The 21,483-nt window shown below is 45.6% G+C and overlaps 1 protein-coding gene across 5 annotated transcripts in view; it reads left to right on the top strand.

Moving 5' to 3' along the window:
* Positions 1–21,483, top strand: part of Myo1b (myosin IB) — a 149,445-nt gene that overhangs the window by 66,209 nt on the left and 61,753 nt on the right. For all 5 annotated transcript variants that reach the window (XM_057758574.1, XM_057758573.1, XM_057758572.1 and 2 more), the window contains exons 4-7: positions 4,722–4,816; positions 11,762–11,866; positions 15,846–15,892; positions 20,621–20,684. In XM_057758574.1, the coding sequence (XP_057614557.1) occupies positions 4,722–4,816; positions 11,762–11,866; positions 15,846–15,892; positions 20,621–20,684 (311 nt within the window). The remainder of the gene's footprint in view (positions 1–4,721; positions 4,817–11,761; positions 11,867–15,845; positions 15,893–20,620; positions 20,685–21,483) is intronic.

Here is a 21,483-nt window from a genome sequence, read left to right as displayed (position 1 = left end):
GCTTAGGTGGTAGGGCTGGCACTTCGAGGTAGTTCATGCATCTTAGCCGTTTTGCACTTGGGGTGAAACGAACATAGCGAGGAAATGGTGAGTTCGAGGGCAGGGCGTGTGGAGAAGGAAGCCCTGCCTGTGGAGAGGGAAACCACCCCTTTGCCCCTGACGACCATGCAGGCGGAGCCCCTGTGATAAACACTCCGGGGTAGAAATAGGTAGAGGAGGAACATAAAACACCAGTCGGGCTCTTCTGGATGTGCAACTCACCCTCCTCCCTCACAGAAAATAACAGATGAGCCCCAAACCAAACTTTTGAAACCGAAAACATGGTACTAGACGGAGCTGTTTGAAAATGCGCAGTGTCTTGGTGCTTGCTGGGAAAGTCCGGTGTGCTCCGTGGGCAGCTGCGTGACTAATCTGAAAGTCTTGGGAACCCCGGGTCACCCTTATTCTTTGGGCTCCACTTGAAGGTAGGAGAGGCTCAGAATCTCTGCTATTCATAGGGTGGGGCGGATTCATGCCCCTCCCCCAGGCTTTTGTCCTTAAATCCTAACAGTTTCTCCCCGTGTGTGTGGTAAATAATGCTGACATGTCCCAGAATAATGAGGAACATGTGGACCATGACTGCTTTTAGCTAAAACTTTTCTGGAGATTTATTTAGGCTCTTTAATGATAGAGGAGAGGCTCGGAGGCCTGGCATATGGCTTCAGTTTACAGTTACAAATGGTGGCCTCGGGGGTGAGTGTGTGCAGAGTTACCATGGAGGAAGAAGAGTGCATTCAGAAAAGGGTTCTGTTTTTTGTGGCGTTCCTTTTGCCTTTTGTCGTTAGAAGAAGAAGTCACGTGCTCTGTGTCTGTGAGTTAGGCGAGAGAGAGAGAGAGAGAGAGAGAGAGAGAGAGCGAGCATGATTCTGACTCCAGGTGGGCGTGCCACAGACTAAACCAACTTTCTTCAAGCTTGAGTATTTTGGTAAAGTTTCATGTTGCTTTCCACAGGCTTAAAAAGAAATTATCCCTTTCATTTTTTTTCTTTTTATTTATTTTGTTATTATTATTATTTTTTTTTGTCTTAAGTTAAAATTACACCGCTCATCAGATGGATCAGGTTCTTATGCAGTTAGGTATCGTTGGTTTTCGGCATCCGTGGATTCAAGCCTCCTTGGATCAAAAATGCCAGGAAAACACAACACATTTGCACTGAACGTATGCAGACTTTCCTTTCGCCGTTAGCCCACACCCGATATAGATTGCAGCTATCGGTGGCGCTGGCTTCGTAGGAAGCATTACAGTCACCTAGAGATGGTTTAAACTGTTCCGGGAGATGTGCAGGGGCCATTTGCAAACGCAGCATCATTTTATAGAAGGAAGGGGCCTGAGCATCCACCATTTGGGTGGTCAGGGAGAGAGAGTCAGGGAGGGGAATGAAAGGAGGTGCTAGGAGGAGAAAAGTCTTCATAGATACCGAGGGATAATTTTATTTCTGTGTGGGCAGATAGAAAAAAATAAGTGTTCGGCTTAGGTGTTTTGCTCTGCAGTAAATCCCAGCAGGGTTATTTGGTGTCTCTTCCCTAGCCTTTTTGTAGTGCATCTATGGGCCAAATCAGTCATTCAGGTTTGAATCATTTTCCATTATTTGCAGATCAAATAATAATATAGAAATAAATCTAAATCCCGTCCTGGAACCACCGCCAGAGTCCTGTCTGTATTCGGCCATCAGTGAAGAGCTGAGTTAATGTGTGTGGCTAGAAAAAACGTCATTTGTAGTCACTGTAGTGTGCTCTGCTGGCGTGCTTACCAGAGATGATAATGAACGTGGCATCCCTGAACTGGTGTCTGGGAGTTGGAGGTATAGGAGGGTAATAGAAACTCTAAGCAATGCTTTCTTTTCCTGCATGAAGGTCACAGAGAGAATGAGTTTCTAGCTATTTGTTGTTCTGTACGGAGCTGGCTCGCTCCAGGACTGACATTCCCTTGTTTGGAGAAAATGCATGCATGAATTCTTTCATCCATTGCTTGTGTTACCTTTTAGATTCAAAGGTGTGGGCGTGACACAAAGTTTAATTGGCTAGAAAGCCTCAGCATGCAGGAGCTTATATTGTGGGAGGAGGAAATAACTTGTGTGTGTAGCCAGCTATGACACAGAAAGCTGTTCTGTCATTTATTGGGGTCTGCTTCTGCGAAAACACCTTTATATCCTTTAATCCTCAACTCAAATAATTGGCCACATGGTCCATTTTGTACATGGACATTTTGACCACTGCAAGTGACCATTGGAGGTCTTGAAGATGGTGGTAGATGGTGGCCCAGGAATCACTTCTGTGCTGGAAGAGGCCGCTTGTTGGTTCCCGGCTGCCCAGCTAGCTTAGACCCGAAGTAATCATACAGAAACTGAATTAATTAAATCACTGCTTGGCCCATTAGCTCTAGCTTCTTACTGGCTAACTCTTATATTAATTTAACCCATTTCTATTAATCTGTGCATCTTACAGTTCCAGAGTCTGTCTCTGGCGGCTTCATGGCTTCTCTCTGACTCCGTCCTTCTTCCTCCCAGCATTCAGCCTAGCTTTCCCTGCCTAAGTTCTGCCTTACTATAGGTCCAAAGCAGTTTCTTTATTCCTTGGTGGTAATCACAGCACAGAGAGGGGACTCCCACATCACTTCTAGCATTTGCTCTGCCTCTCTAATCCTTATCGCTCCATTTTCTGGTGCGGTGGTGAAGGGGACTGTTACCGACTTCTGCCTGAGGAGGCAGATGCTGGAGAAAGAAGGCTGAGGCCACGAGCTGCAGTAGACCAAGAACAAGGTTTAGATTATGCAGAGACAGTCAGATGGGCCTTGATGGGCTGGGAGACAGACGACAGACAGACGGACGGACAGACAGACAGACAGAGGTGTCCTCTGTTCAAATGCATTACCCGGAGCAAAGGCTGGAAAGGCTGGAGCATCGTGGTTAAGAGCATTTGCTGCTCTTGTAGAAGATCCAGGTTCGGTTCCCAGAACCCACATGGCAGCTCATCTGCAAATCCAGTTCCCGGGGATCTGCTGTCCCCTCTGACATCCGCAGGCATGTGCGTGCTGTACATCCATGCAAGGAAAACACCCATTACATGTAAAATAAGTCTGAGTCACCTTGTGTAGCTCTGTGCAGCCATGACTCCCATGCTGGCACCATCAGAATACTCCTTTCCGTCTGCCTCTCTTTATTTTTGCTCATACATTTCTTCAACACTGTGCTTAGTTTGCTCCCTCCGTGTCCTTTTATGACCACAGATACGGAGATGCGAGGGTTACAAAGTGACCGTGCTGGGTCTAAGTTCCCCTGCTTCCTCCATGCTGTCATGTCAAACTGTGCCTCAGCCAAACGCAGAGACACTATAAGCGAGAGTAGGGTCAGTTCATGCTGGCCGTGTGAAGCTATGTCCTTGCTTGAGCTAGTCTTATGAGATTTAAAATGAGTAAACATAACAGACTGTGGAAAATTCTAGTAAGTGGAACTGCTCATAGCTCCCAGGGCTGACCTTTCCACTCCCATGTATAGCCCTATAGCATGACTGCTATAGCATATCTTTTGTTCTTAATTTGCACCCTGGGTAGACCCCTTTCAGGTCCCTTTCCTCATGCCTTCCCACAGCGTGGAACTGCTTATAACCTGGTGTCTCTGGCCTTTGCTTATGCCCGGAAGCTCTTTGCCTTGCAAATTCATTCTTTGGAACTAACTTTTCCACCCTTGACATTTCTCCACCTCCATTGCCTTCCCTCTTGGGGTTCCTGTCTAGCTCTCTCCTGCCTGTTTTCTCCATTATCACCGGACTTGAGCTATTCCTGCTTGCCTCTTCTCTACTTTCAAATGAGAGCCTCGCGGAAGAGGCTGAGGATTATTTTGTGTCCCCAGTGTGTTCTTGACACACACTCAACTTCCAGTAAATGACTGGTTAACAAATGGTAGGAAGTTGATAAAAAATATTTATTGTATCACCCAGAATTTTTTCATTACTATTCAGTGACTAAAAAAGGGGGAAATTTACTTTATTAGTACAATTCGAGAAGGGACAGACCAACAGGTGGATTAGCCTGGCTGTCTTGATAGGGAAGTTCTGTCTGTTGTCGTAAGGTAGGATGAGAAGCTAGCCAGCAGACAGTGGACCAGAGCTGCAGCCAACTCCATGGTACCCAGTGTGGTACCCAATGCAAGATGTTGCATTGTGAAGGTCACTGCTCTGTATTTAGCTTCATAGTAGTAACAACTCTGTGATGTTTGAGTGTTTGTCTAATCTTTGGAAAAAGTTTTCTTTTTGTTTATTATATTGAGGCTTCTATAAGTTGATAATGGCTTCCTCTTTATATTGGAAATGCTTGAGTAATGCCCTGAACAATATGATCTCAAAATTATCCAGTTATGGACATGCAGTGTAGCATTTTCTCCTTGCTTCTCTGAATGACCTAGATTTCAGTATAAACACCACGCGCGGGTTGAATAAAACTTAATTTCAAACTACAATAAACCAGTGTCATTTTCTTAGTCAAGAATGCATGGGGAAAGGTAAATTAGTTAGAAAGGATGGATATGTTGATTTATACATTTTAAAAATCGGGAAGAAATAAAATGTGACGATTTCCCGTTCTTTGAAGCCAATCACAGAGGCCCTTAAAGAACTCAGAGTTACCTGCTAGTCACACACTAACTACTTGAATGCTAAGGCTGTTTCCCCATATTTTTTTTCTTGCAGCTTTGCTCTGTCAGATGAAGCGTACAGATCCCTCCGTGACCAAGATAAGGACCAATGCATACTCATTACAGGAGAAAGCGGAGCAGGAAAAACAGGTGAGGCCACCCCCAGACCGACCTTTCCCATGGCGGCTGAATGACAGCAATAAAGAAGGCAGGTGGCCCGCAGGAGCCAGGTGGCCGTAGCTGCTGTGCGTGAGTTTGATGCCCATAGTTGGTATTCTGTGGATAGCGCGTCTCTCACGTCAGGGGACAAGGCACCATTGGGTACCGACCAGTATATCCCAGCACTGGATTCGAGTTTTATTTGTGCCATCTCTGGCCCCAATCATGGGCTTCATCTTTCCTTGACTGCGTGGCCTTAGGGAGTTGACCCTTCTTAATGAGATGCCAGTTTACTTTGGTTTGTTGCCCCTACAGCCATCCTTTGCCTCCATTAAAAAGCAGGGGAATGTACCAGCAATGCTTGGTTTCTTTCCAGAGTCTCTGTTTCAGCCAGGCGGTGGTGGCTCACGCCTTTGATCCCAGTACTGGGGAGGCAGAGGCAGGCGGATCTCTGTGAGTTCGAGGCCAGCCTGGTCTTCAAGAGCTAGTTCCAGGACAGGCTCCAAAGCTACAGAGAAACCCTGTCTCGAAAAGCCAAAAAAAAAACCTCTCTGTTTCACGAAGTTATCTATGAGGAAATGAAATGACAGAAGTCAATGCAGAGATGTAGCATGTGAGGAATCTGGAGAGGGCTTTTCATCTCGGTTCTGAGGGAGGAGAGAAGAAGCCAGACCACTTTTCCAACAGCACATCATCTCAGTCGCAGGTTTAATACTTTGAGTTCTGTGTGCGTGCCGCTGTTTAGCTTTTGTTAGTACGCACATGACAGGGAACAGACTTGGCATTTCCAGAGGGCCTGAAATGCACGGTGTCCGTTACATAGAGTATTTTCATTTCGGATCTGTGCTTAGCAGTTTAGATAGAACTGCCGAGCGGTGTCAGAGGGCTTATTTTATATGAAGTAATTAATTTAACTGTGTCATAAAACCCCCTTGGCAGAGGATGATGTTATTGGTCGTAAACACTGGAGACAGTCTTTTGCCGCCGGGTTGTATAATACGGGCTCTTAGGGAGAGGCGTGAACTCTCTGAGTGCTTTAGGGGTGCCGTTTAATTCATCACCGCTGTGCTAAATGAAAAATTCATCATGCCTTTTAAAAGGGCCCAACTCTTTCGAGACGGTGAACAAATTTGGAGTACACGCCTATGAATTCAGCCTTCGTGGCAGAGGCAGCACACGAGGGAGCCATCAGATCTGCGTGTCTCCAAGGACCGCAAAGTACATAGTGCACCTGAGAACACCACCCTGACACGAGCAAATACTCTGAAGTTACTCAGTTCCTAACTTCACAGTTCCATACGTTTCTAGGAACTCATTTACCGTCTGCTTGAAGAGTTCTGGAGCCTGCCTTGCTCATTAAAACCTTCGGGCCTAAACCCCTACTGGCCTCCCTCCAGTTCATGTCTTTGGTAACTCTGCGAGCTAGCCGTGAGGCTCCCGCTTGCTGTGTGTGGCCTCAGCACTGAAGTGTGTTTCAGAGTCCTGGAAACACGTGCCGCAGGGCAGCTAAGCGGGCTCAAGGCCGCCATGCACCCAGCTCTGTTTTGGTTCTTCCTGGCACATGTATTTTGTAGGCGTCACCAGCGAGTCTGTGGCTCTCTTCAGAGGTAGATTACATATGATTTATTTCAGTGAAAATGTCACCAGCCAGCAAGCCTGCATCTCTCTGTTTTTCTTATTTATTTATTTATTTATTTATTCATTCATTCATTCATTCATTCATTTATTTATTTGGGGGCACATGTGTCCTGTCACATGTCTAGACATCAGAGGACAACTAGAGGGGACTGATTCTCTCCTTCCATCATATATGTCACAGGGATCGAACTCTGGCTGCCAGGCTTGGCTGCAGGCACCTTTACCCACTAAGCCATCTCGCTGGCCCCATGATTGTATTTCTTATTGCAAAATTTTGGCCTTTTTGTTTTCATTGATAGAGTTCCTGGTTTCCTGTCCAGTTGATTTGGATTTGCTGTAGCTGGGCTGTGAAGCCGTGGGGATTCTAAAGCAGGAAATCTTTCTAAGTAGCGGAAAGGTTGTTTTACTGGACACAAATGTGGCCTCGTTGGGGCAGGCATTCTTGCTTTGTTTTTTGTTGTTGTTGTTGTTTTGTTTTGTTTTTCGAAACAGGGTTTCTCTGTGTAGCCCTGGCTGTCCTAGAACTCATTCTGTAGACCAGGCTGCCCTTGGACTCAGAGACCCGCCTCTGTCTTCTGAGTGCTGAGATTAAGGGCAAGTGCTACCATCACCACCTGACAGGCATTCTTACTCTTGATTCTCAAACACCAGACCTTTGTAAGCTGACTCCCTAGAAAAGCTTAGGTATCTCAATCAGGGAGATGGAGAGGTAGACAAATCCATCAGAGTGAGTCTGTTTGTCTGTCTGACTGTGTATTCATGTAAATGTATGGCCCTTTCTGTTTGCAGTCTGATATCCATGACTTGTCTGTGACGTATGTTATTGCATGCATCGATGACCACAACTGTTACAGATGTCTGCTAACTCCTGGACAGATTTACTAGGTGCTCAAGATGAGTTTGCTCATCCTGACAGCTCCCACCCACCCACCCATCCAACCAGTACTGAGACTGACTCCAAACAGTGCCCTCAGTGAACATGGAGAGAGAGGTGTTAGTGCCTGGGGAGGTCCCATGCTTTGGTCTCAAGATCACAAGTGTCTTTGTGGTACCTCTTCTCCATCACCTCCACCATGATAAAATACATTTGTAATAACGTTATTCAAAACCCAATGCCAGATGCCAAAGAATATGACAGATCAGTTATTTTGAAGTACATATAGTACTTTAAAGTCTCCAGAGTTATAATCTACCGTCTATAAATCCTTTTGGTTCCTTATGGGAATTAATTATGGCATAGATATTCTGATCTAGAGGTAACTTACTATTTGTCTGTTAGTATGGGTTAAACCTTAAACACCCTACTATGTTTTATGAGAAGTGATTTTGGCCTTGAAGATTGTGTTTTTGTCTGACTGCCGGCGGAGCTGAAGGTTCAGATTCGTGAAAGCATAAACGTGATTATGCCGGGGTTAGAAATGATGCATCCAGACCGATTCTAAGCTGTGTGGTTACACTTTGCCAAGTTTAAGAATCTGTATTTGGGCAGGGCGGTGGTGGCGCACACCTTTAATCCCAGCACTTGGGAGGCAGAGGCAGGCGGATCTCTGTGAGTTCGAGACCAGCCTGGTCTACAAGAGCTAGTTTCAGGACCGGCTCCAAAATCACAGAGAAACCCTGTCTCGAAAAGCCAAAAAAAAAAAAAAAAAGAATCTGTATTTGGGGGCTGGAGAGACGGCTCAGTGGTTAAGAGCACTGACTGCTCTTCCAGAGGACCCGGGTTCAATTCCCAGCACCCACATGGCAGCTCACAACTGTCTAAAGATCTAGTTGCAGGGGATCTGACACCTTCACACCAATGCACATAAAATAAAGTTAAATAAACCATAAAAAATACTTTTTTAAAAAAAGAATCTGTATTTGTAGGCTTAATAGTCAGTGTTTAAAAAACTCAGTTTTGAACTCTGGAGGATGCTCTCCAGTTTTTCCTTATCTGCAGCACTGTGTTTATAGGGGTTATTATGTGAGGATTTGGTTTTTTATAAACATATAAAAAATTTGAATGCAGATTCAAATTTATCTGAACTTTAGAACCAGAAGGAAATGAAACTGAAAGCCTGTATCAAGCTTGCGTGGTCATACAGGTGATGCTTTTCTGGCCTAAAGAGGCGTGGAAACATCCAGACAATACATGGCCGTGTAGCGTGTCCTACGTTTCCTTTTTTCCAAAGTAGCTGTGTCATGAACTACTTGAGTTAAAGATCAGATATTGTGTCAGCGATAAAAAATGTAGGCGCTATCGCTTTTAGAAAGAATGGCTCTGTTTGAAGAAATGTGCTCATATTTGTGTGCAAGGGCATGGCTCCAGTGGTCAGAGGGCAGCCCCACGGACTCCTCCTCGTCCACCTTGTGACTTCCTCATGGGCTCCAGGGATGCCAACGAAGGCTGTCAGGCACGAGCAGCAAGCACTTGTACCCCCTGAGCCTTCCCCTTGGCTTTTTGAAAAAATTTTATTTTTAATTCCTGTTTCCAGAAATTAATTATTAAAATGAGCCGTGGAGAGGAATTCCTGAAGGTAATTAAGAGTCTGAGCATAGATAACTTTCTACCAACTTAGAAGTAAGCTGTTAAAACATGAGCCGCATCCTTGAACTATACTCAAAGACTATTAGGATTTCTTAAATAAGTTTTAAAGATAGTAAAAGTGCCTACATTCCTATTTAAATTAAACCATCTCTACATGCCAGTGGGTTCTGTAGGCTTATAAGCATTTCAACAATCAGATGATCTAAGCCCAGTGGACATCCTGAGAGATCTGCCCCCAGACCCAATCCCGTTTCTGTTTTGACCACCCAGGGGTGTGCAAGAGGCCACATGGGTTCTAGCACCCAGCTCTACCAGTGGCTTCTCTCTCCCCACCAAGGCAGTCTATCCCAGGTTCATCTGAACCAAAGCAGGATTTCCAGAGGAGTCGGTGTAGCTGAGTCTGAAGTATGAGGCGTGGCTGGAGAAAGCTCCATGGTTACCAGAATAAACAAAACAGCCGGACCTTTTATGTTTGCTGTTGGTTTGCCTAACAGAACACTTATCCTTTTATCCTAAGCAACGTCCGTTTAAGACTGTCATTTTTGTCTGTAAATAGATTCAATTTGCTAGTTTTGTAAAGACTGGAAAGACCAGAAATTGGTCTGAAAAAAGGAGGCTATTCTAGTATATACGAGTATAATGGTGACGGGGTGGGCAATGGGGAAGAAGGGCCAGGCAGTGTGCGAATTGGGCTGCAGATGTAGAATATAGACATCATTTCTGGAGATCCTGAGCAGATCCCAAGACCAGCAGCGGAGGATGCTGGCATCCAGAAGATCTAGAAGAGGGGGTTCCCCTTCAGATCAAGGGCAGAGGGAAATGTGGCCACTAGAGACTCAAGAGAAATGGAATATGTAGTTTGGAGACTTTAAATGAAGGCTATTTCATGTGATCTTGCAAAGATAAAAAGAGTCTCCTTGCACCTTGCTAAAGGGAGAGTGTATCAGATCATCACAGACTGCTAGAGAACTTGTAAGGATCCTTTTAGGTTACCCGGAAGAAAACTGGACCGAGCTTTATCGCTAGTTGCTGAGCGAGTACCCGGGTTCTAGCTTTAGTTCTTAAGGCTCGTCCAGTTGGTTTCTTTCTTTACGTCATAAGTGCTGGGGTTCCCAAAGGAGTCATCTTAGGAACTATGTTGATTCTTGTTGTTTTTCACATCCGTGTTAGTTGACACTAGCATGTCATTCAGGAGTCTACATGTACATGACAGGCAGCGCGTGCAAAATGCTGTTGGGCGTGTTCATCCTTTGATTCCCCTGTGGGGAGAGGGGATGGAATCCCGCGAGACACCGTCATGCCAGGGTAGCCTTATTTTGTCCCTGTGCAGTGGCATCTTCATACACAAGAGAAGGCCTTCCTCCTCCTCCTCCTAGACAGTGGCACTGAATAGGGATTTGAAAAAGTGCCGGATATTAAGATTGGTTCGTCCTCCCTGATTGCCTGGACCATGCTGTTTTGTTCTGATGGTACTTGGTTGAGAATTTCCTAGATGTTGACTGTGGATCCTTGGAACCAGACACGTGGGCAGGGAACAGACTCGATGGCTGAGAAACTTGCAGGGAACGCAGCGCTGTAGACCCCTTTTGCGGATCCACGGTATCCAGGTGTAGTGGGGAGCTGCGGGCTGTGTTCCTGCCGCCCCAGCTCCTGGTCGCCTGGCTAGCTTATGCCCCGAAATAGCAACACACAAACTGTATTCTTTTAAATACTGCTTGGCCCATTATATCTAGCCTCTTCTCGGCTAACTCTCGCACCTGGACTAGCCCATTTCTAATAATGTTTAGCACCCCAAGGTGCGCTTACCGGGAAGATTCTAGCCTACGTCCATCCTGGGTCGGAGCTTCATCGCATCTGCCCCAGAGAGCAGAGCTAAGGCGTATGAGCTCACTTCCTCTTCCTCCCAGCATTCTGTTCTGTTTACTCCACCCACCTAAAGGCGGGCCAAGGCAGTTTCTTTATGAGCCAGTGACCTTCCTCCATCATCCAGGCGCATCGGAAAGGCTCTGAGAAGCCCCTCGACGAGGACACTTGCTTTCCTGTCCCCCCCTCACGGTGGACCTGGGATCACCTTCTCTTTGAGCCACGCTGGTGTCCTTTGGAATGAAGTGGTTCTGTGTGGAAGATTGTTGAGGGAAGGGTCACTGACTGGCAGGAAGGATTAAACAAACAACACAGCGCTTGTCCCTTCCCAATGTGAGCTAGGAGTGGTCTGCTCTCCGCGGTGGGTTCCTCAGCAGCCTGACCTTCGTTTACTAGTAAAGCCTACAGCAGCGACTCTGCCCTGGCAGACTGCGAATCCCCCATTCCCTGCTCTCTTTTGATATTGAAGAGTAATCCGTCTGGCCCAATTGTGAACAAGACAGTTTGCCTGAGAAACCGTTTTGAAGAGAAGCCATTCTTTTAAACTTCAGAGATATGTTTGGCAAAGGCACTCAGCTGAGCAAGTTTATTTTTTTGCCTTGTATTATGTACAGAACATTGTTATATGTGCTTGATCACTTTGATAATGTATAGTATGATTCTCCTGCAGGGACTTTTGTTGACAATGTAACTTAGCCTTCATTTTAACATCTCAGAGGTAAACTTCCAGGCAAGCTGTGTCTTAACTGAATCGATGGTATGCCAGCTGAAAATCCACAGCTGTAGATATGCCTGAAACACGGTTTCCACCCAGAAGTAAAGACCCGTGGATTCCTAGTGAGTCCTCTCTTCCCACGTGATTCAGTCTCTTTGTGACTGAGTAACAACAGGTCTGTTTCCCTCCACAGAGGCCAGCAAGCTGGTTATGTCCTATGTGGCGGCCGTGTGCGGCAAAGGAGCCGAAGTGAATGAAGTCAAGGAGCAGCTTCTGCAGTCCAACCCTGTCCTGGAAGGTAAGGGTTGCGCGAGTGTGTGCTTGTTGCGGTTCAAACAGCCAACTGTGTTCAGGATACTTCAGCTGCCTGGTGAAGTCAGGGAGGGAAGAGGACACAGTCCTGGCCACGCTCTGGAGGAAGTAAGCCCCACCCTAGCGATACTTAACAGAGGGCATAGCTAACCCCCGGAAAAGGAGCTTTCTTGCATAGAAATCCTTCTTGCCACTCGGTCTTCATTTAACGTCCTTTGATTTGCTTTTCAGAAGTGGGCTGGCACTCACAGTTGATGGTGCAGTGATATTTTGGTAATTTTGATAAGGAATGGCTGCAGAAAGCCCAAACCTGGCTGCAGATGCATCTCCCAAGCTCTGTTCTTAGCTATCTTAGCTCATACTTCTGGAGGCTAGAAGACCAAGACTAAGTAGGTTTCATTTGGAGACCCTCTCTTATCTCAGGGACAAGTGCCACCTCGATGCCCATGTGAGTTCCATGCTGTCCCCTCTCCATACTCCATGCCACACTCAGGACTCCAGCTTCAATATTTCCCAAAGGCTCACCGCTCAGTGCTGTCCCATTGAGGGTTAGAGCTTTAACATGTGAATGGGAGAAAGGGCCAAAAATACCGGCCCGTCAGTCAGCTCTGGGCCACTGGATTGGAGCATGGCATCTACCTTTGGTATGAACCATCCTTATAGTAAAAATGAAATTTGAAATTAGAGATTGTAAGATGGCTCTATAGCAAGAGCACTGACTGCTTGTGCAGAGGATCTGGGTTTGGTTACCAGTACATACATGGCAACTCACAACTAACTGTCTGGAACTCTTAGTTCCAGGGAATCTCACACTTCCTTCTGGTTTTTGCAGATATTAAGTACACATTTGGTAGATATATACATACATACACACATACACATATATACATACACACATAAATATACCATATGTATATGCATATACATATACACATACAGATAAACACAATACACACATATAATGCATATATAAATATACCCATATGTGTGTATATTTATATACATATATGTATATATACACAAAGTCAAAAGCATCCTTTTAGAATCCAGGCTAGAGGAACAGTTTGGCTCAACCCTTTGCTCAGAGCACAGAAGGACAAGATTAGGGGTGGACGAACGTGGAGCTGTCTGGAGGTTGGTAGGGCCGGCAGCTCTTGGCATGGAGGGTCAGAACCCCTCCCTGTTGTCTTTTCTGCTCTGGCTCAGCCCCTCCTTTCCTCCTGGAGACAGTCTTGAACCGTGAGCATTACTCTGAAACTCATGCTTCAGAGGAGACGCCATGCCTGCTGGCCTGGCTGGCAAGACAGGAAAGACACGAAGCTCAGGAAGCCGTTAACGCTTCGTTCTCTGTTCCGTTCCTTACCCGGCAGGGTTCATAAGAAGTGGTGTCTCTTCCTTTTACCAGTCTGAGACTTGGGCTTTCTTGCTTCCTGCCCCTGCGCTAGCTGTATTTCTGACATGCTTATTTAGGAATGTCGTGGTGGAAAGAGGCGGCTTCGCTTGCATCTTTTCCTAGAGCCATTTAATGTGGTGGTATTTGTAGCTAGGCTGCAGCACAGGACATGGAAGAAATGTCCACCGTGGGTGTGTCTTATCTTTTCTGGGAATGCTTCGCTGCTACTGTAAATGAACATTTCGAACAAGGAACTCAAACACACACACACAGAGCAGCTGTGGAATGTGTCTTGGGTGTTCTAGAACGGAGCGCTTGTTTCTCATTACGAGGCTCCCGGTAAAAGACTCCAGTGTTTAGGGTTGTGTTTGGTAATGTGCAACTCAGGCTTCTCTGATGAGAAGATGGTTTATGGCTTGCAGATGGGACTCTGGGCGCATCTTCTGGAGCAGTCCTTCTCTTGCCCCTGACCTTCAAACCACAGCACATTGATCTTTATGGGTCTGCATCTTGAGCTGTGCTTTGGACATGGCCTAAGGTAGTTACCTCGGCAAGCCTACACAATACCAAAGACTAGCCCACCAAAGCATGGGGCATGTCATGGTTTAATGGGGGTCAGGTCAAGTGTCCACTGTCATCAAGGTTGCCTTCAGGGAAGCCTTTGGTTGGCAGTGGATATGTGAAGAGAATCTGATCCCGCTCCCTCCACCCCCACCCCAGCATGCTTCCTTCTGTGAGTGTTGGCAGGCAGGGTTTCTCCTCTTGGGGTCCGAGGTGTCAGTCATCCTGTCTTCCTCTGAAGGAAGAGATTGGTGTCAGGAACTTATCAAACCATACTCGGCCCAAGCTTCTCAACATAAGGAACCTTCTCTGTTGACTTTGTCGATCTTGTCTTCACCCATCTTGAGCTGACTATATATATGGTGTTTGAAACAGGGTCTGGCTGGCCCAGGATTCCCTATGTGGACCAGGCTGGCCTTCAGTTTACAGAGATCTCCCTCCAAGTGGTGGGATTAAATGCTTCCACCACCACACCCAGCCATTAATGTGTTTTTAAGCAAAAAGCACAAATGGGATGAGTGAAATGGCTCAGTGGGTGAAGGCACTTGCCCCTAAGCCTCATGTCCTGACTTCAGTTCCTAGCATTCATTTGGTCGAAGGAGAGAATCAACTCCTTTAAGTTGGTCTTTGACCTCCACATGCCATTCACAATAAACAGACAAATAAATGTTTTTTAAAGACACAAAACAGTAGGCTCAATGTTGGGTTTAGCTGCTGACCGTCATTGTGCTCCCTAAGAACGTCCCCTCTCTCCAGGGCGCTGCTTTCAGGACGAGGCCCCCTCCGAAGTGAAGTGCTTGTGTTCTCTGACAGTTAACCCTAATCCTCTCCTCCACTTAACAAAGTCATGGAGGCTTCTAGAAATGCTCTATCTAGCCTCGTATTCAAGAGGGTGGTTTCACTTAGCCATGTCCTCGCGAATACTTCCTTGCTAGTTTCAAAGGTGGCTCCCGGATCCCTGAGACAGCTTCGGGACAGGGTTGGATGGAAATGTAGAATTCTGTGTCTCTTCCGGGATGTACTGGCCCAAGTGCCCTTGCCCAGGACCCTTTTGTGGCTGGGTTCACCCCCAGGTTGGAGGCGCACCGCTGCCTGCAGCACACCCACAGGGATGTGCATGGGACTTGTATCTAGGCCCCTCTGTTCCCTGTTTTCATCGTCCCAGACGTGTTTGTCAGTCAGTATCTGTGCATGGGCTTGGTGGGGCAGTCTGTTTGCCCCATAACTATGCTGTCCTCTGCGTTAGACAGGTGACACGGTTGAACGTTCTGTACCTGGACAGACTCACCCTGGAGTGCTCCCTCTCCTTTCCAAGGGAGTCCCAGGGCAGATGTTGCTTGCCTTGAAGCAGCTAAGACCGACAGAGACTTGGGCTGTGCTTTGTGGGTCATGTCCATTTCCTTTAATTTTCTAGATTCCGTGGAGGTCTACCTGTTGGGCATAAACTAATAAATTATGTATTGTTTGTGTCTTATTTTAAATGACTCCGTTTTGACTCTCGGTATTGCTCTTGCTGTACTGGTCTTATGTAATCACATTTATATAAGTAAGTAGCTTTGTTTCAAAGTTAGAGTTTAAGTTTCGCCTGCCTCTTGTGATCTGCAAACCTCACTCACTTCCATCAAGCATACAATAATAGAAGATTTCTGAAATAGCCTTACCGACAGTTTTGGTGGAGGAGTAGAAACCTTACCTGCCTCCCACTCGTTAGCAGCCTATCTACAGGAGTTAAAAGATGTTGAATTAGGCAAGATCGCATTTAGAGTAATGCTCGAAACAGTCCCGAGATTCAGGGCTGTCACGTGTTCCATGTGTGTTTCTAATAACTGACGGAAGTATTAGCGACTCACTAAAATGTGTGCTGGATACGTGTGTTTAACTGTGGGCAGAAGTCACGAGCTGTGTTTGCCAGGATTATTCCTGTCCAGTACTACGGCTGCTTTGTGTTTCTGCTCGGAATTATTTTTTTTTTCTATCAGCTTTCCTGATGCATCTGTTTCTTTCTCACCAGCCTTTGGAAATGCCAAGACTGTGAGGAACGACAACTCGTCCCGATTTGTAAGTATTTGTAGAAGCTTAAGTGCTAACACTAATGTTTAACCCATGTGTGTTTAAACAGGCAGATGTTTAATATTCAATACACACATTTTTAAGGTCAGAAGAGGGCCACCCCCAGTCGAGACCCACTGGAAGGTCAATAAGAGCTTATTTATGTTGCTTTCTGGAATTCTTTCAGTTCTTCTTGTAATGCAAGCTATTTTTTAAATCATGTTTTCTCCTCATCTTCAATCATAAAATTACATGAGTTTAAATAAGACTATTTAGAATCATTTCTTCCTCATCTGCAGCTTGGCGTTTAGAAGTCATAATTAAGAATCAGAAACTCAGCCGGGCTGTGGTGGCGCACGCCGTTAATCCCAGCACTCGGGAGGCAGAGTTAGGCAGGTCTCCGTGAGTTCAAGGCCAGCATGGCCTACAGAGTGAGTTTCAGGACAGCCAGGGCTGTTGCACAGAGAAACCCTGTCTTGGAAAAACCAACCAGCCAAATAACCAAACAAATAAAATAATGAAAAGAACCAGAAATTCAGTAAAAAAGATAGCTCAAGTGAGTGTCGTTTGTATATATGTTGCCCTCGGTTCCTGTTGGTGGTCTCAGAAAAGACAGGATGTGTTTGAAAACCCCCTGAAGGTAAAATCACTAGGATTGGTAAGTGCGAGGGGCTGAGAGATCTGGATACCGAGAACCAAAGCTAACTAATGTCTTGTCATGACTGAGCCTGAAACACCGCTTCTAGTCGAGGCTGGCCCTCGCTGCTCTTTCAGCCTTCCGCCCTGTAACTGTCCAGCTCGTGCCTACATGTTGATGCACTTGGTTCTTGAGCTCCCCTGGGCCTCTGTTCTTCACCAAGACACGGACACCGCCTTGGGAGCAAATGTGTTGAGTGTCACAGTGGTGTGGTCTGCATTTGCAGTTCAGGGGCTTTGCGAATGCCAAGCCATGCACTCTGGTACCCTCTTTTCCTCCCCATCCCTCCCTTTCTCTTGTCTCTGTTCCTTTTGGTTACAGGACCTTGTTAAGTTACTCAGGTTGGTCTGGAACTCATTTAGTAGCTCAGGTAAGTGTTGAACTCTCTGGGTTTTACCAAAACCTTCTGTTTTGTTTGTTTGTTTGGTTTTTCGAGACAGGGTTTCTCTGTAGCTTTGGAGGCTGTCCTGGAACTAGCTCTTGTAGACCAGGCTGGCTTCAAACTCATAGAGATCCGCCTGCCTCTGCCTCCCGATTGCTAGGATTAAAGGCGTGCCCCACCACTGCCCGGCCCAAAGCCTTCTGATTAAGTGGGATTAAACATCTGTACCATTTGGCCTGGCTCCATGATGGTATTTTGAGATTGGTTTTTTTTTTGTTTGTTTGTTTGTTTGCTTATTTTGTTTTGTTTTTTGTTTTCCTGTTGTTTAGCCAAAAAAGATAAGAAAAAAAAGATCATTCATTTTCTGAGCCATCTTCTCCCCTCATTGCTTGTACCAGTAGGATCAGTTTTGGTAACCTTTGGTGCCTCTCTACCAGGAGTTCTCCCTTGCTCCCATTTTATATCCCCGCTGGCCTTCTCCATAGACAGGTTGTCTGGATCTTAAAGAAAGAAATGGTCTCAGACGGAGGAAGCTTAGGAAGAAGGCTAAATAAGATCCCAAACCCAGGGCTGTGAATTTTTCCATCGGATTAGCCCGTTACAGCCTCATAACCAGTTTGATACAGGCCTTTTCTTGTGTGGTAACATGGATAATCTCATTGCAGAAATAGAGTTTGAAGTGAAGTAATTACAATGATCAGACTTCATTACGTGATAGAAATTTAGTTTTGTTTGCCAATTGTGTACACATGCACTTTTAAACATATTTACAAGTGTTTGGCCATGACGATGCAAAGACAGGAAACTGAATTGCTTAGAAGGTCAGGTGTTTTTTAATTTTTTTTTTTTATTACAGTGGTATTTAAGATCCTGCAAATGGCTTGGCGGGCTGTTTAGCTTATTAAATAGCTTCAGAGAAATCCTCTTATAACTTGGGTATTAGGATATGGGATTAACACTTGATTATAGGCTAGGTCATTTCATGCCCAGCTTCAAGTAATTCCTCTGTTTGTGGTCTATGACTTGATTAATAAAACACCCAAACACGTGGTGTCGTTTCATAATTGGGTTCTGTGCTAATTCGTGGAATTGTGATGTTGCTCGACAGAACCTTTGGCTGTGTCTGGTTAATCTAGAATGAATTTGTTGATCGCTTTACTGAGAAATCTGATAGAGTCTGCTATGCTGTAGTTAAGACACATTGGTCATAGCTGACACTTGTAAAAATCTGTGTTCAAGGACATCCCTCACGGCGCTGTGTGTTCAAGGACATCCCTCACGGCGCTGTGTGTTCAAGGACATCTCTCACAGTGTGCGCCGTATGCCCCAGTATTTCTAGTTTGGCATATGGAGCTTTTTTTTTTTTTTTTTTTTTTTTTTTTTTTTTTTTTTTAAAAAGAATGAGACAGTAGACAGTATTTTAGCGCTTTGTTGATTAGTGTTCTTCCTTAAGCAGCAAATAAGCATCTACTGTGTGTAGACTGATAACTAGGCACTGGGGCGGGGCAGAGGGCAGCGCCTATACTTTTGCTTTTGCCCAATCTCTCATTCAGTAGGATTTTTTTGAGACAGGGTTTCTCTGTGTCACAGCCCTGGCTGTCCTGGAACTCTCTTTGTAGACCAGACTGGCCTCAAACTCACCTGTAATAATTACTTTTTTGTCGTCTGTTCAAGTACCTTAAAAAGGCAGCCTAGGAAGGACTTATTTTGGCTTACCGTTTGAGGAGAAACATCCGTCATGGGTGCTGGGGCAGGTCCTGACAGTATGCTGTCCGTCCGGTGGTCCCCAGGTCCAGTTGCTTCCAAAACCTCCCCAAGCAACACCACCAGCTGGGACCAAATGTTCAAACAGCAAACCGTAGGGAACATGTCCCATTCCGGAGGTGACACTGGGACCTTGGAAGGTGTCCAGCTCCTGTCTCACCCTTCCACGCACTCTCTGGATCCTGTTGCCCCTTGGCCCAGGGACTCCTGTCAAAGTTAGCCTGCAAGGCCGATCCTTCTCTCCCTCTCTGTTTTTCTTCCCTCATCTCCCGCTGCCTTGTCTCCTCGGTCTCTGCTGTTCTGGAGGTTCTGTCTGTCAAGCCCAGGACTGTCCCTGCGACTCTGAATAGCTCTCAGTTTATGATCCTCTTTCGCTTCTTCTGCTGGAAGCGCTCAACGGTTTCCTCCCAATTGGTGTAGCCAGCCGATGCCCGGATCCCCTGATCACTACCAGGCCTCCTCCTTTCCAGCCCGTTGCACACTAGTCAGATGGCCTTGTAAAGTGGCGAGTCTGATCCAGCCTTCTTCTTTAGGAGCCTTCAGTAACAATGGCTCACGTCAGGAGAAGTCAAAAAGTCACGCCAACCTACCTGACTTTGGTCTCCAGCCTGAAGCAGCCCCGCCTCACTGTCCCTAACAGCTGGTGCTTGGTTCTTATGCCTGCTCCTTCTGCTCCTTCTGCTCCTCCACCTCCCAGCAGACTTGGCATTTGCCGTGAACTCACTTCTTCTGCTCCCGTCCTCACCCCTGGCATAGCTGCCTGCGTCCATGAGCTGTGGTAGGCTTGTCTCGCCACCACCATGTCCTGCTTACCAGGCTGTGAGCTCCTTCCCAGCAGGGACTGTGTCTGGTTTCTCGCTCGCCTTTCTCAACGTAAAAGAAATGATTTGGAGATATTCGCTGGGGCTTAAGTGAAGATTTCAAAGGGTAGATGGCAGTGGGAGAGGAGCTGGTGAGGGGCACCCGTAAGCTAAGAAAATGGCCCAAGTCGCATTGTTGGCCAAGTGCCATGCAGTCGAGTCTTTGCTCCCTTATCACATTTTTAAAATAAATATGATTCTTAGGGGAAATTCTGTACACAGTATCTATCTGATTGTGATTGAGGCAGGACATGCAACAAAGCGAAAGAATTCCTTATTAAATACACATACTTTTTTCTAAACACAAAGCAGATGCCACGGCTATTCTCCTGTTCCTGGTAACTCTTCATCAAGGCTATTGGAGGCTGCTTCTAAAATTTACGAGATTTAACCCCATGTGTCTTATGATACTGCCCGTGGAGTGTAATGTGACCCTGGGCTCTATATTGCTGTGTAATCTACGTCAAATGCCTCTCAATGGGATAAGTAGTCTTTCGCTCTGAGCTTGTGGCCCGCATCATTGTGTTTTGATTTGAACAGTTGGAAATCTGGGGGAGGGATTGCGTTTCACCTGCTGCCTAATGTGGAGTTTGTAACAATGACTTAAGACACATTCTGCCTATAAAATGAAATAATGTATCTTTCCAATCAGTTTACCTGCCAAGACTAGTGCCTTTGTTTTCAGTCTTGATCTGAGACTGTATCCCCTTCAGGAAGTTTGGAAACTATCTAAAATGGAAAGGTCATATGATGGAAAGGACTCCACCCCCCCCCCCCCCCCCGTGTGTGTGTGTGTGTGTGTGTGTGTGTGTGTGTGTGTGTGCAAAGATCCGTTTTTAAATTAGCTACAGGCTAGATGGGCTCTTAGTAGTGGCTTTGCAGTGTGAATTATTCATGGAGGCTGTTTTGCCTTATGGGTAAATGAGCTGCCTTTCTTAATTACATCCATACAAAGACTGAAAATGAGTTAGGATGCTCCTTTCTGAAGCACGCAGGCTGTTTTGAGATGCACTTACGGAGTCTCTCTTTGACAGGGCAAATATATGGATATTGAATTTGACTTTAAAGGTGACCCGCTGGGAGGAGTGATAAGTAACTGTAAGTATTTTACTTGACTCTTTATCAACCGGTTGAGAATGCTAAAACAGGCGTTTGTAAGTGGTGGACTAGTCTAAATACTTCGATTGAAGAAACAGGAAGAGCGTTTGCTTTAATAAGAATTGTTAACCATGGCATTTCAGATTGCTTTACAATATAATATAAAACATATGTATATATGTTTTTATGCATGCATATATATATATACATACATACATACATACATACACACACATATATATTGTTTGGTTTGGTTTTGATTTTTTGAGAGATAATTGTAATGTCTCATCCAAACAGGCCTCAAAAAACGCTTGTATCCTTATACCTGGCTAAGCGTTAAAAATTCATTTATTGTTACCTTTGGTAAACTGTTTAGAAATCTGCTGAAGTATTTGTACTTTATTCCTCACGGGCCTTTAAGTCAGTCTAAGAAACATATATTCTGTGATTAAGAATAAAACCGAGGGAATTTATTCATTAATTTTGTGGTGCTAAGATAGAGCCCAGGGCATCATACACACTGGGCAGGCGCACTGAACTTTACCTTAGCCCTAAAACAGAAATAATGGATTTAAATTAGTAGCTTTTTTAAGGAAGCTTTTCTCCTGTACCGTGAGTAGGCCTTTATCTCGAATGTTATTTTGAGAAACGTGACCTCCTTTTTAGGCTATCTAGATAATGGAACTGTAATCTAGCTGTTGGTAAAACAAGGACTCATTAGCCTCCTTCCCGGTGTGGAGTGAGGAATACAGGACCGGGTCCAGGCTACGTGTCGCTCCGGGTCCAGGACTTGTGGACC

The sequence above is a fragment of the Chionomys nivalis genome, chromosome 26, assembly GCF_950005125.1.
Source record: "Chionomys nivalis chromosome 26, mChiNiv1.1, whole genome shotgun sequence".
Taxonomy (NCBI): Eukaryota; Metazoa; Chordata; class Mammalia; order Rodentia; family Cricetidae; genus Chionomys; species Chionomys nivalis.
This window is presented reverse-complemented; position numbering and strand designations above follow the sequence as displayed.